This window comes from Oncorhynchus masou, chromosome 11, assembly GCF_036934945.1.
Source record: "Oncorhynchus masou masou isolate Uvic2021 chromosome 11, UVic_Omas_1.1, whole genome shotgun sequence".
In the NCBI taxonomy this organism is placed as follows: Eukaryota; Metazoa; Chordata; class Actinopteri; order Salmoniformes; family Salmonidae; genus Oncorhynchus; species Oncorhynchus masou.
In genome coordinates this window covers 28,718,799-28,733,235 of record NC_088222.1, presented here as the reverse complement: position 1 = coordinate 28,733,235, position 14,437 = coordinate 28,718,799, and the positions used below count along the sequence as shown (strand labels likewise).

At 41.1% G+C, this 14,437-nt stretch overlaps 1 protein-coding gene across 1 annotated transcript in view; it reads left to right on the top strand.

The window, feature by feature from the left end:
- LOC135548431 (connector enhancer of kinase suppressor of ras 2-like) overlaps positions 1–14,437 on the top strand; it is a 67,220-nt gene that overhangs the window by 22,180 nt on the left and 30,603 nt on the right. Inside the window, exons 8-9 of the mRNA XM_064978035.1 lie at positions 1,148–1,216; positions 7,395–7,541. Coding sequence (XP_064834107.1) covers positions 1,148–1,216; positions 7,395–7,541 — 216 coding nt within the window. The remainder of the gene's footprint in view (positions 1–1,147; positions 1,217–7,394; positions 7,542–14,437) is intronic.

The following is a 14,437-nucleotide window of genomic DNA, read 5'->3' as shown; positions in this document are numbered from 1 at the left end:
AAAAATGTATCAACCCTTACCAAAAAAATCCAATTATAATCTACATCATTATTTTCCTTCTGCAGTAAACTGTCTCCAATTAAGATCCTAATTCTGTAAATATGTATAACCACTAGGCTAATAAAAAAACAGGTTTTTCTTTCGATGATTTTATTACCTACAGCATGTTATTTCAAGTTATCTCTTTGGAGCGCAACATCATGTTGTTAAAAACGATGCCTAAATTGGGCTTTCCTATAAGTTCGGCAATTGAAAGCATCTAGCTGGCTTATGTTATCTTTGATTGTGTTGATGAAAATGATAGACCGTTCAAATGTTGTATGCAATGTTGTTTGCAACATTATTGGCAAATGACTTGATGCCTACTGTGCCGAAGTGATTTAGAGTTGTTAAACGGGAGTGACGAGTGTGTTGATATAACTGTAATGTTGTCAAAATTTAGCTATTATAAAAAATAAAAATAAAGGTTATGGTTGCCAACATATTAGGCAATCATTAAGAGTAGACAAAGTGATTGTGTCAGGCAAAAATGATATGAAATGTTTTACCATTGCAACATTTGATGTACAGTCACAGTCACTGTGGTTATCTGAAGCGTGCTATAGAGTTCACAGCTGGTGAAGCCTCATCATGATTGGTTATTCCCCATTATTTGCAACAATATCAATGCGCGTCATCACTATCTTTCCTTCGTGGTACCTCAAACTGTCGGGATTACCATCTGAGACAAACCTTTATGAGTTGATTTTTACTCCTGGCTTAGAGTTTTTCTGGGCAGTGAATTAACGTCAAATCTAAACCCCATTTTGGCCTGGGAGTTTTGTGTGTGTTTTAAAACAGGTTTTTAACAGGATTCCTAGGACCTTTTCTGAGGTACTTTGTGGATGCAGGCCCTGTTTGTACTTTCGCCAACTCCTTTGTTCTATTCATTATCATGCCATAGATGTTGTCCTAGGCATGACAATGAAGTCAGAGGAGTTGGGCCAAAGCACTATATAGCCTATACCATAAAGAAAGGTCTCTAATAACCATTATATTTTAATGTAATTGCTATGATGGCTATGTGTCTTAACCTCTACTTATCCTACTTGAATGCTGATAATTGACAACCCCCTTTGCATGTCTCTGTCTGTCACTGTCTCTGCAGTCTCCAGCTGACCAGTGCAAGAAGATCCATGCAGGAGACGAGGTTATTCAGGTCAACCACCAGACAGTGGTGAGTCCAGACTGAATGTTCCACTGTAAAGCACTGAGTACAGCTCTGAGTACTGCACTGTCATTTAGTCCTACAGGATCTCTCTCAGGGTCTGGGGGAAGACACTCTGTTCAGTCTGGGTCAGGAAAGGTCAGCCATCATGAATGAGAAACGGGTGCTTTCCTAGACTCTGTACTCCTCCAGCCCAGCCTGTCTGGGCACAAAACGCTTTGTCTTTGGAAGCCAAGAACACGGTGCTTATTTAGTGCTGCCTGGTACCTAATTAGTCCTCAATTAATCATTTAGTATCTGGTAGTTTAGGGGCGTTGTACTCGTAAAAATACAGGGGACCGGTTAGTCATTCATTGATAATGAGCTTTTAGTTCCCAAAGTAACCAAGTTCGTTCAATGAACCCACAGGGGCTTGACAGCAGTGGGCAGTCCATTTATTCTGATCTGGGCCAGTATCCACAAAGCCTCTCAGAGTAGGAGTGCTGATCTAGGATCTAGTTTTGCCTTTGAGTTCATAATGAATACTATTATATGGACAGATGGGGACCTGATCCTACATCAGCACTAACCCTAACCCTAACCCTGAGACGCTTAGTGGATACGGGTCCTGATCTCACTTTAAACAGCAAAGTTCAGTGGAGGACACAGTCAAATCACTTCTCCGTATTCACCAATAGATACCCTATTTATGGTTATTCTACATCAGGGGTTCCCAAACTTTTTCACTCAGCCCCCTTTCTAGCATTGAGAACATCCCGCGCCCCACGTCTATGGGCACAAGCACTGTTTATGACACAAACTGTTCACAATCCACTCAGTGGCGGAGAGAAAACCATTGTTCTACATCAATGTTATCTACATAAATGTTTTCTCCGCATTCATTCCAATACTATTTTTGCCAGAAGTACACATTTGTTTATCCTCATTGTAATATTTGTTTGGGACTGTGGCCTATTTGCTTTCTCAACATTGTGCTAACTCTGAGCACACATGTACAGTACCTACCCCCAAGCCATAAGACTGCCGAACAGTTAATCAAATGGCTACTCAGACTATTTGCATTGACCCCCTTCTTTTTGCACTGACTCTTCTGCACTTGCTCTATACACACACTCACTGGACCCTACCCACACACTCACACATACTATACTGACACTCCAACACACACACATGCACACACACACACACACACACACACACACACACACACACACACACACACACACACACACACACACACACACACACACACACACACACACACACACACACACACACACACACACACACACACACACACACACACACACACACACACACACACACACACACACACACACACACACACACACACACTACATTCTTCACATACGCTGCTGCTACTCTGTTTATTATCTATCATGATTGCCTAGTCATTTTTACCCCTACCTACATGTCCATATTGCCTCAATTATCTCAACTACCTCATACATATTGACTCGGTACCGGGGCTCCTTGTATATAGCCTCGTTATTATTACTTTATTGTGTTAATATTTAAAAATATATATTTTGTTCGTAAGTAAGCATTTAACAGTAAAGTCTGCACCTGTTGTATTCGGCACGTGACAAATAACATTTGATTTGATTTGATCCATTGGCAGCTTTAGATGGACAACAATGGCCGCTTTAGAGGTGTCACCTTGCATTGCGTGAGGTCTGTGTTTGTTTCTACTTGTTGTTGCTTTAGAGACTCCCTTGGCACATTTACAGTGCATTCGGAAAGTATTCAGACCCCTTAACTTTTTCTACATTTTGTTACGTTACAGCCTTATTCTAAAATGTATTAAATAAAATTGTTCCTCCACACAATACCCATAATGACAAAGCGAAAACAGGTTTTCAGAATTTTTTGCTAACTAATAGAAAAATAAAACATCAAAACCTTATTTACATAAGTATTCAGACCTTTTGTTATGAGACTCGGAATTGAGCTCAGGTGCGTCCTGTTTCCATTGATCATCCTTGAGGTGTTTCTACAACTTGATTGGAGTCAACCTGTGGTAAATTCAACTGATTGTACATTATTTGGAAAGGCACACACCTGTCTATATAAGTTCCCACAGTTAACAGTGCATGTTAGAGCAAAAACCAAGCCATGAGGTGGAAGGAATTGTCCGTAGAGAGGCCAGAGGCCTCCATCATTCTTATATCAAAGTTTTGAACCACTAAGGTCAGGGAGGTGACCAAGAACCGGATGGTCACTGACAGAGCTCCAGAGTTCCTCTTTGGAGATGGGAGAACCTTCTAGAAGGACAACCATCTCTGTAGCACTCTACCAATCATGCCTTTATGGCCAGATGGAAGCCACTCCTCAGTAAAAGGCACATGACAGCCCGCTTGGAGTTTGCCAAAAGGCACCTAAAGGGCTCTCAGACTATGAGAAACAAGATTCTCTGGTCTGATGAAACCAAAATGTACTCTTTGGCCTGAATGTCAAGCGTCACGTCTGGAGGAAACCAGGCAACTCTCCTCACCTGGCCAGTACCATCCCTACGGTGAAGCATGGTGGTGGTAGCATCATGCTGTGGAGATGTTTTTCATTGGCAGGGACAGGGAGACTAGTCAGGATCGAGGGAAAGATGAAATGAGCAAAGTACAGAGAGATCCTTGATGAGAATCTGCTCCAGAGCGCTCAGGACCTCAGACTAGGGCTAAGGTTCACCTTCCAACGGGACAACGATCATAAGTACACAGCCAAGACAACACAGGAGTGGCTTCGCAACAAAACTCTGAATGTCCTAGAGTGGCCCAGCCAGAGCCCGGACTTGACCCCGATCGAGCATCTCTGGAGAGACCTGAAAATAACGTTGAAGTTGGAAGTTTACATACACCTTAGCCAGATACATTTAAACTCAGTTTTTCACAATTCCTGACATTTAATCCAAGTAAAAGGTCCCTGTCTGAAGTCAGTTAGGATCACCACTTTATTTTAAGAATGTAAAATGTCAGAATAATAGTAGAGTGAATTATTTATTACAGCTTTTATTTATTTCATGACATTCCCAGTGGTTCAGAAGTTTACATACACTCAATTAGTATTTGGTAGCATTGCCTTTAAATTGTTTACCTTGAGTCAAACATTTTGGGTAGCCTTCCACAAGCTCCCCACAATAAGTTGGGTGAATTTTGGCCCATTCCTCCTGACAGAGCTGGTGTAACTGAGTCAGGTTTCTAGGCCTCCTTGCTCGTATGTGCTTTTTCAGTTCTGCCCACAAATTTTCTACGGGATTGAGGTCAGGGCTTTGTGATGGCCACTTCAATACCTTGACTTTGTTGTCCTTAAGCCATTTTGCCACAACTTTGGAAATATGCTTGGGGTCATTGTCCATTTGGAATACCCATTTGCGACCAAGCTTTAACTTCCTGACTGATGTCTTGAGATGTTGCTTCAATATATCCACATAATCTTCCTGCCTCATGATGCCATCAATTTTGTGAAGTGCACCAGTCACTCCTGCAGCAAAGCACCCCCACAACATGATGCTGCCACCCCCATGCTTCACGTTTAGGATGGTATTCTTCGGCTTGCAAGCCTCCCCCTTTTTCCTCCAAACATAATGATGGTCATTATGACCAAACAGTTATATTTTTGTTTCATCAGGCCAGAGGACATTTCTCCAAAAGTAGGATCTTTGACCCCATGTGCAGTTGCAAACTTTTTTATGGTGGTTTTGTAGCAGTGGCTTCTTCCTTGCTGAGCGGCCTTTCAGGTTGTTCCTGGTTCCTCCAGCATTTTCACAAGGTCCTTTGCTGTTGTTCTGGGATTGATTTGCACTTTTCGCACCATAGTACGTTCATCTCTAGGAGACAGAAGCCGTCTCCTTCCTGAGTGGTATGACGGCTGCGTGGTCCCATGGTGTTTATACTTGCGTACCATTGTTTGTACAAATGAATGTGGTACCTTCAGGCGCTTGGAAATTGCTCCCAAGGATGAACCAGACTTGTGGAGGTCTACAATTTCTTTTTTGATGTCTTGGCTGATTTCTTTTTAAAATTGTATTTATTTTTTTACCCTCTTTTCTCCCCAATTTTGTGGTATCCGTTTGTTAGTAGTTACTATCTTGTCTCATCGCTACAACTCCCGTACGGGCTCAGGGAGACGAAGGTCGAAAGCCATGCGTCCTCCGAAACACAACCCAACCAAGCCGCACTGCTTCTAAACACAGTTCGCATCCAAGCTTGCCGCACCAATGTGTCGGAAACACCATGCACCTGGCGACCTGGTTAGCGTGCACTGTGCCCATCAAATGATGTCAATTAGCCTCTCAGATGCTTCTAAAGCCATGACATCATCTTCTGGAATTTTCCAAGCTGTTTAAAGGCACAGTCAACTTAGTGTATGTAAACTTCTGATCCACTGGAATTGTGATACAGTGAGTTATAAGTGAAATAATCTGTCTGTAAACAATTGTTGGGAAAATGATTTGTGTCATGCACAAAGTAGATGTCCTAACCGACTTGCCAAAACTATAGTTTGTTAACAGTAAATTTGTGGATTGGTTGAAAAATGAGTTTTAATGACTCCAACCTAAGTGTATGTAAACTTCTGACTTCAACTGTAGCTGTGCAGCGACGCTCCCCATCCAACCTGACAGAGCTTGAGCAGAAGAATGGGAGAAACTCTCCAAATACAGGTGTGCAAAGCCTGTAGCTTCATACCCAAGAAGACTCAACGCTGTAATCACTGGCAAAGGTGCTTCAACAAAGTACAGAGTAAAGGGTCTGAATAATTATGTAAATATAAAGTTTTTTATTTTTTAAATCATTTGCAATCATTTAAAAATAGCTACTATAATCAATGGACTGGGAGGACTGGGGTTATTGCTGTAAATGATTTAGGTTTGTGTCACCATGGTGGATGCATTAATCAGATCACTTGTGATGTTGTCGTACTGAGCAGGGGCAGTGTCCTAGCTCGGTAGGGGACAATTTGTAGTAGGCCTAATTTCACATTTGTGATGTATATTTAAAGAAAAAGGGCACTATAGCTCCTCCTGCCCAAACAAAGACATACTAACAAGGTGTGGTTGCAGTAGCCTGTCTTACTGCAGAATACAAAACAACTAGTTTACCAATCAACCAATCACAGAGATTACACATTTTATGACATGATGCTGTGTTCAGAAACATGAGACAGTGGATGTGCCAATGAACTGTCATATGCCTGGGTGAACCTCCAATAGAAGGTTGCAACTGACACACCAGGGGGCCAGAAACTAGCTAGCTCATTACATGCTAGTGTGATCTGCCACTGCAGTTTCCAGTAAGCACAGAAGCTGGTGTGAACACCGAGACAGTGTCTCGGACAAACAGAAATGCGTGTGTGTGTGTATAGGGATCTGTTGGTCTTTTTATAGTTTGACTATGTCGCCATGCCAGTCCCTGAGTTGAATAATGTAACCTGTTTACAGATAAGTTACATTATGAACATTGGCACTCTACAGTGCACGGGGGAGTTGAGAGGAACTGAACAAAGGAAAGAGGAAGAGAGAGAGGTGCTCTGCTCAGCGTAGCATAGAGAGCGAGCGAGGAAGGGAGAGAGGGAGGGAGGGGGACGTGACCTGCTTTCTCTGCTCCCCTGCCTCTACTGGAGCCTGCCTGGGAGCACACTGCCATCAGCAGAACCAAGCTCACTGTAGCACAGCTGCACACTGTCTGTCTGCTGCGGGACAAAGCCCAGTTGAGCATGGTGCTGATGCTTTGTGACGCATTATAGGTCGGCACGAGGTGCAACACTATCTGTTAAACGTTGTATAACGTTGTATAACGTTGTAACAACAGATAGGACAGAATTCTGAAAATTGTTATGTTCAGTCAAGAAAGGAAATAATTGGAACAATATTTTGTCTGCATTGTATGAACACTTCCCAGCACATACTGTTTAGCTAACAGTTTTTGTGCCAGACGCCATTATTTTCCAAGCACTGTAATTTGTGGGAATGGACTGTAGGGTATTGGAATGATAGTGCAGTTGTTTTCATTGTCATTATCTCCGGCGTCATTATCTCAGACATGGTTGGTAGAGGAGATGTTCAAAACTACAGTAACTAGCTACGACAATTTACTAGTTCATGATTGGTTGAGTATTTCATCAGCCTTACTGAGTGTGTTGTATTGTCTCTCTCCACTGTGGCATATTTGTGCAGGTGGGCTGGCAGCTGAAGAACCTGGTGAACGCCCTCAGAGAAGACCCCAACGGAGTCATCCTCACGCTGAAGAAGAGACCTCAGAACACTCTCACGTCTGCCCCTGCCCTGCTCAAGAATGTACGGTGGAAACCCCTTGCACTCCAGGTAATTGTGTTATGATGTGATATTGAGAATGAGGTTCCTATATGTGTTTGGATATCTGTTTAGGATTCCTTCTGGTAGATAAGAATATCGTTTTTTCCCCAATTCACCTGGGAGCTGTGTAATTTGAGCGATAAGAAACATAGCGCTCATTATTGATAATGACCAACTGGCTTAGTAGTTCCTTATGGGGGCTGCATTGTGAATAGATGAGATTATGATACATGATAAATTTAAGGGTAATTATCTGCAAGTTGTACCCCATACCTGGCCACCCTTTAATTGAATTCTAATGGATTATGTGGAGCATCAGTGAATGGAGTTAGTGAATCTATTGTGCTGCTCAGTGTGGATGGAGTGCAGACAGTACAGTATGTGGGACTGGCTGGGGGAAACAGGGACTGCCTGAGGAGGAGGAACAAAGACAGAACACTAGCTGGGGAGGATGATGGTTAGAGGGGGGTTGGGGGTTTACATCATAACTGCCTGGATGTTTTTTTCTTCGGGAGCCCTGGACTGCGTGAGAGCTATTTTTAGCTCTGCACTAAGCTCACTCATTTTCATGCTGCATGGGTTGCCTTGATGACGCCCAGGAACGTTTCTGTGGTTACGTGTCTTTGGCATCTGCAGTGAAATCAGTAAATGTGTTCAGATAATCAGCACCTTATCCTCATGTCTCAACATGTGAAGCCAGAATGGTTGCTTCTGTATGGGGTGTGTAGATAAGCACTGTATCAAGTATCAAGGCGAGACCCAAATGCAGACACAGGAGGCAGATGGTTGGGGTCTTACAATGTTTATTAATCCAAAGGGGTAGGCAAGAGAATGGTCGTGGACAGGCAAAAGGTCAAAACCAGATCAGAGTCCAGGAGGTAGAGAGTGACAGACAGGCTCGTGGTCAAGGCAGGCAGAATGATCAGGCAGGCAGGCAGGTGCAAAGTCCAGAAACAGGCAAGGCTCAAAACCAGGAGGACTAGAAAAAGGAGAACGGGAAAACCGCTGGTTGACTTGGAAACATACAAGACGAACTGGCACAGAGAGACAGGAAACACAGGGATAAATACACTGGTGAAAATAAGCGACACCTGGAAGGGGTGGAGACAATCACAAGGACAGGTGAAACAGATCAGGGCGTGACAGAAGTCATGTCAAGGAAATAATTATGTATTGATTATTTGGCACGGTGGCATGTTTTTCAGTTTGAAATAAACAGGGTTCTGCTTGAGTTCTGCTTAATTATTGTGGCTGAAAAGAATTGGAGAAAGAAATGAGTATTGGATTGCCCTCCATGGAGGATATTGTGGTGATTCCTCTTCTTTTTTTGTTTGCCATAATTTTGGGGATTCTCATGAACTTTTATCAATAGAAAGGTCCTTTGAAGGAACTATTGTTGACATATTTTTGAACTTTGTATATTAAAGCATAATTGAGGAATAAATCATTTAATTTGGAATATTTTAGACATTTTGGCCTTACCAGGCCTCCTTTAAGTACTCCATAATGTTTAATCTGTAGGTACTACAAGCAAAAGTGGGTGTCATATGAAGCTTTACTGCTTGCTCTGTAATATGAGTAGTATTTTGATTTTTACAACACATTTACATTTATTAATATTGAAAAAATATAAACATGTGCAATGCCTTCAGAAAGTATTTACACCCCTTGACTTTTTCCACATATAGTTGTGTTACAGCCTGATTCAAAAATGTTTTTAAATTGAGATTTTGGGTCACTGGCCTACACACAATACCCCATAATGTCAAAATGAAATGATGTTTTTAGACATTTTTACAAATTAATTAAAAATTAAACGCTGAAATGTCTAGAGTCAATAAGTTGCATGGACTAACTCCGAGTGCAATAATAATGTTTAACATGATTTTTGAGTGACTACCTCATCTCTGTACTCCACACATACAATGAACTGTAAGGTCCCTCAGTCTAGCAGTGAATTTCAAACACAGATTCAACCACAAAGACCAGGGAGGATTTCCAATGCCTCGCAAAGAAGGGCACGTATTGGTAGATGGGTAAAAAAAAGCATATTGAATATCCTTTGAGCATGGGGAAGTTATTAATTACACTTTGGATGGTGTATCAATACACCCAGTCACTACAAAGATACAGGCATTCTTCCTAACTCAGTTGCCGGAGAGGAAGGAATCTGCTCTGGAATTTCACCAGGTCAATGGTGACTTTAAAACAGTTACAGAGTTAAATGGCTGTGATAGTAGAAAACTAAGTATGGATCAGTGGCGATTTTAGCATGTAAATCTGGGTGGGGCAAGAAATAAATAAAGTGTGATGCATGCCAGCAAAGCCACTACACAACACTAAACAATACATTAATTACACTATAACGGTGACAAACGGTACCCACAAAATGTTAGGGCCTATATAAAGCTGTCCTGAAAAAAGTCACAACATTTTACCACTGCTACACCTGGATATCAGCAGAGTCTTGTCTGGCAGTGAAACAGTTAGTTCAGCTTCGTTTACTGCCTTTAAAAAAAACATACAGTAGCTGATTTGGCTGTCTTGCTTAAACAAATGTGGTTTCTAATAACAATTGAGATGTACAAACTATGGCATAAGGGGACGACAAGTGGATAAGAGGCAATCTGTAATTTCGATTAAGACATTAATGTGCGAGCTAGGACGGACGTAGTCAATAGCACTTTTGAAATGTACGGTGACAGAATTCAGAACATGGGCTATTCTTATAGTGTTCCCCCCGTACACCAAGTCAGAACTGTAGGAAAAATAAAGGGGGCATATAAGCAGACAATGAAAGCTCTTACAATATTCAATGATTACATTTCATAAACAGCTTATAGGCTACATGTGCACCACCAAGTCAGAACAGTAGGTGAAATTAGAGGGGTAAATAGACCAAATTATTAGGGTGAGGCACATGGGCTACTAAATATTACTACACAACATACACTTAGTATGACTTTCTTAGCTCCAGTAGACATATCTCCCTTGCATATTACATAATTTATGCAGCAGCATACAATAGATTTTTGAACTCACCTTGTTGTGCTGTGTTCACTTGAACAGGAAGGTGGCGCGGAGGCCCTTTGTGGGAACATTTTGTGAGTCTGGCATTCTCTGGATTTATGGTGCTTTCAAAACAACTGGGAACTCTGAAAAAAACAAGGTCGAATCCAGTTGGAGCTCATTTATTCCCGATTTCCTAGTTGTCTTGAACTCGCTGAAGTCAAGTTTTTGCAGTTCCGAGTTAACAGTTTTTTTGAGCACTGCACAAATCATGCTTCATTGACAGCATGGCCAATGTTGAATGTTTATCATTTCAAACTTCGAAAAGAGCTCCTTAATCCCAGATTTGGGACCACACATCCACTGTTACTGATTCCTTCTAAACCGCTCTTTGTTGAATTTGCGATTTCTAACTTGTTGTGACCTTGAGCCTTTTTGGATGGACACTTCTAATGTAACTCTATGGCAGCACCAAAGGGGCTTGAATTTTCGAGGTCTAACCATAGACTTGGCGGTGATATAGTGTCCCCATGAGTGACAGAACACTGAGCCAATCACGGCGCAACGCTACGTATTTTCTGCTGGCTTGCCCCAATACCACAGAAAGCACTGAGCTGGGTTGAAACACCTGCATTTTCAGCTGCCTTACTCAAGTAAACAAAAAAGAGACAATGTTTGCATGTGGCTTTATTTACTCAATGATATATATATATATATTTTAACATTGTTTGCAAACTGATATGTGACACATATTAATGCCAAAACAACATGCAAAACAGGCAAAAAATGTGGTACTGCCCCACCTGCCCTGAATGACGAGTCGCCACTGGGATGGATCAAAAACATTGTAGTTACTTCACAATCCTAACCTAATTGACAGAGTGAAAAGAAGAAAGCGTGCACACAATACAAATATTCCAAAACCTGCATCCTGTTTGCAACAAAGAACTAAATTACAAGTGCAAGAACTTAACGTTATGTCCTGAATACAAAGCTTTGGGGCAAATCCAATGTTAAGGAAAAATCCAACACAACATATCACTGAGTACCACTCTTCATATTTTCAAGCATGGTGGTGGCTGTATCATGTTATGGGTATGCTTGTCATCGGACTAGGGAGTTTTTTGGGATAAAAAGAAATGCAATAGAGCTAAGCACAAGCAAAATCCTAGAGGAAAACCTGGTTCAGTCTGCTTTCCAGTAGAGGCCAAATATACACTGGAGTTGCTTACCAAGACAACATTGAATGTTCCTGAGTGGCCTAGTTACAGTTTTGACTTAAATTGGCTTGGAAATCTTGAAAAGACGTTATAATGGCTGTCTAGCAATGAACTTAAGAGAGTTTGAAGTATTCTTTTAAGAATAAACTGCAAATATTGTACAATCCAGATGTGCAAAGCTCTTAGAGACATAACCAGAAAGACTCCCAGCTGTAATCACCGCCAAAGGTGATTCTAAAATTGATTGACTCAGGGGTGTCAATCTGTATTTCATTTTCAAAAGATTTGTAAAAAATCTAAAAACATGTTTTCACTTTGTCATTTTGGGGTATTGAGTGTAGATGGGTGAGAAAAAAATATAAATGGTATCCACTTTGAATTTAGGCTGTAACACAACAAAATGTGGAATAAGCCAAGAGGTATGAATACTTTCTGAAGGCACTGAAAGTATAGCATTTTTGATTTGGCAAATTTTTCAATATATTGTTGAACATAATATACTTTATGAGCATATCAAAGTTCCAGAGTAGAATCTTTGCTACTTGTAGAGTTATGATCCGATTTGTAAGCATTAGTTTCAAGTTCCTTGGTGTTCACATCACCAACAAACTATCATCCAAGCACAGTAAGACAGTTGTGAAGAGGGCACGACAACACCATTTCCCCCTTAGGAGACTGAAAAGTTTAGGTATGGGTTCCCAGATCCTCAAAAAGTTCTACAGCTGCATCATCGAGATCATCCTGACCGGTTGCATCACCGCTTGTTATGGTAACTGCTCAGCATCTGACCGTAAGGCGCTACAAAGGGTAGTGAGTACGGCCCAGTACATCCCTGGGGCTAAGCTTCCTGCCATCCAGGACCTAAATACTAGGCGGTGTTAGAGGAAAGCCCCAAAAAAAGTCATAGTCTTTTTTCTCTGCTACCGCATGGCAAGTGGTAGCGGATCGCCAAGTCTAGGACCAAAAGGCTCCTTTACAGCTTCTACCCCCAAGCCATAAGACTGCTGAACAATTAATCAAATGGTCACCGGATTATTTACATTGACACCCCCCTCCCCATTAGTTTTTTACACTGCTGCTACTCGTTGTTTATTATCTATGCATTGTCACTTCACCCCACCTACATGTACAAATGACCTCGACTAACCTGAACACCCGCACATTTACTCGGTACCGGTACCCCCTATATATAGCCTCGTTACTGTTATTTCTTTGTCTTACTTTTTATATATATTTTTACTTTAGTTCATTTGGTAAATGTTTTCTTAACTCTTTCTTGAACTGCACTGTTGGTTAAGGGCTTGTAAGTAAGCATTTCACGGTAAGGTCTACACGCTGTATACAAAGAAGGTTTGATTTGATTTGATCTGTGATGTCAAACTCCAAATAAGGGCATATACGTCACAGAGTTTGCCCCAGGAGAGCGCACATGCACAGGTGTTACCCATCTCCGCGGTTTTTACCCATCTCCACTTTTGTTGCAGTCACATAACATAATTATATAAAATATTTGCAATTGTTTTGGGTGGAAAAGTTCCTTACTCAAAAAAATAGCTAATTTGGCTGGAAACTTTCAATGAAACAAAGAATTTGTCCACAATTCGAGGTTTTCTCAATCACTCTTTGACTGATATTTGAGCAGAGCTAGCAGTGCACAAAGACACATCATGAGACACGTGACCCATTTTTTCAGCTTTCTAGTTCTAGACTGCAGGGAAAGAGAGAAGGAGAAGACAAACTCCACCTAATGTATGGAATCACTTGGGATTGTTTTTATTTTAGGTAAACTTCCCCTTTAAGTGGGTTAAAATCTTCCTGGAGAGTGTGTATGGAGGGACATTTCTTTATTCATATAAAAATTCAGATTCATTGAATTCTCCATGTGGTCTATATTAAAAGGCACTTCAATTAAATATAACTGTCTTTTAAAATTCAATATTGGTGCACAATTTCTACTTAAAATATCAAAGGAAGCAAAAGGCACTTATTTTGTGGAACGACCCAGCATCTCCAGATGAAATATTATGTAGTATTCAATTAATCTAACTTCAATTAATTATTTCTCAATTATTCTTAAAGAAACAATCCTTCCTCCAAAGGACCCTTCTATGGATAACATTTCTGGAAATTCCCACAATTCATGGTCCTTTTTTGTTCTAGTTTTGTGAGGAATCAGGCATTGTTGTCTTACAGGTAACACAAACAAATACACATAAAGGTTACCAATCAGTCACAAACACTGTTTGGTTAATGAAGCACCTCAGAGTTAAATGACAGCATGTCGGGTGGCTGTAGGAGCCATTGACATGTGGTACGAACACTGTTAGGGTGACTTTGTCTCCCAGGACTGTTTTTGATGGATGTTTCAGTCAGAAAGAGTCAAACCACGACAGCTCAACACTGCTTGGAGAAAGGGTAGGCATGTTCTATTATTAAATCAACTCTTTACGAATCATATGATGACAGAGAAGCATGTGGAAAATCCAGGTAGTAGAGGACAAATGTAATGTGAGATGAATTTGAAATGAGTCTTCAGTGAACTCCTATCCTAAGTCAATGAAGATTGAATCTAGCCATCTGTTCATCCAGTATACAGCAGTGGTTCCCAAACTGTGGGGCGTGAGGGGTCGGAACTGTCTGGCTTTCAACTTACTCTTGAAAGTTGTAGTAGTAGAA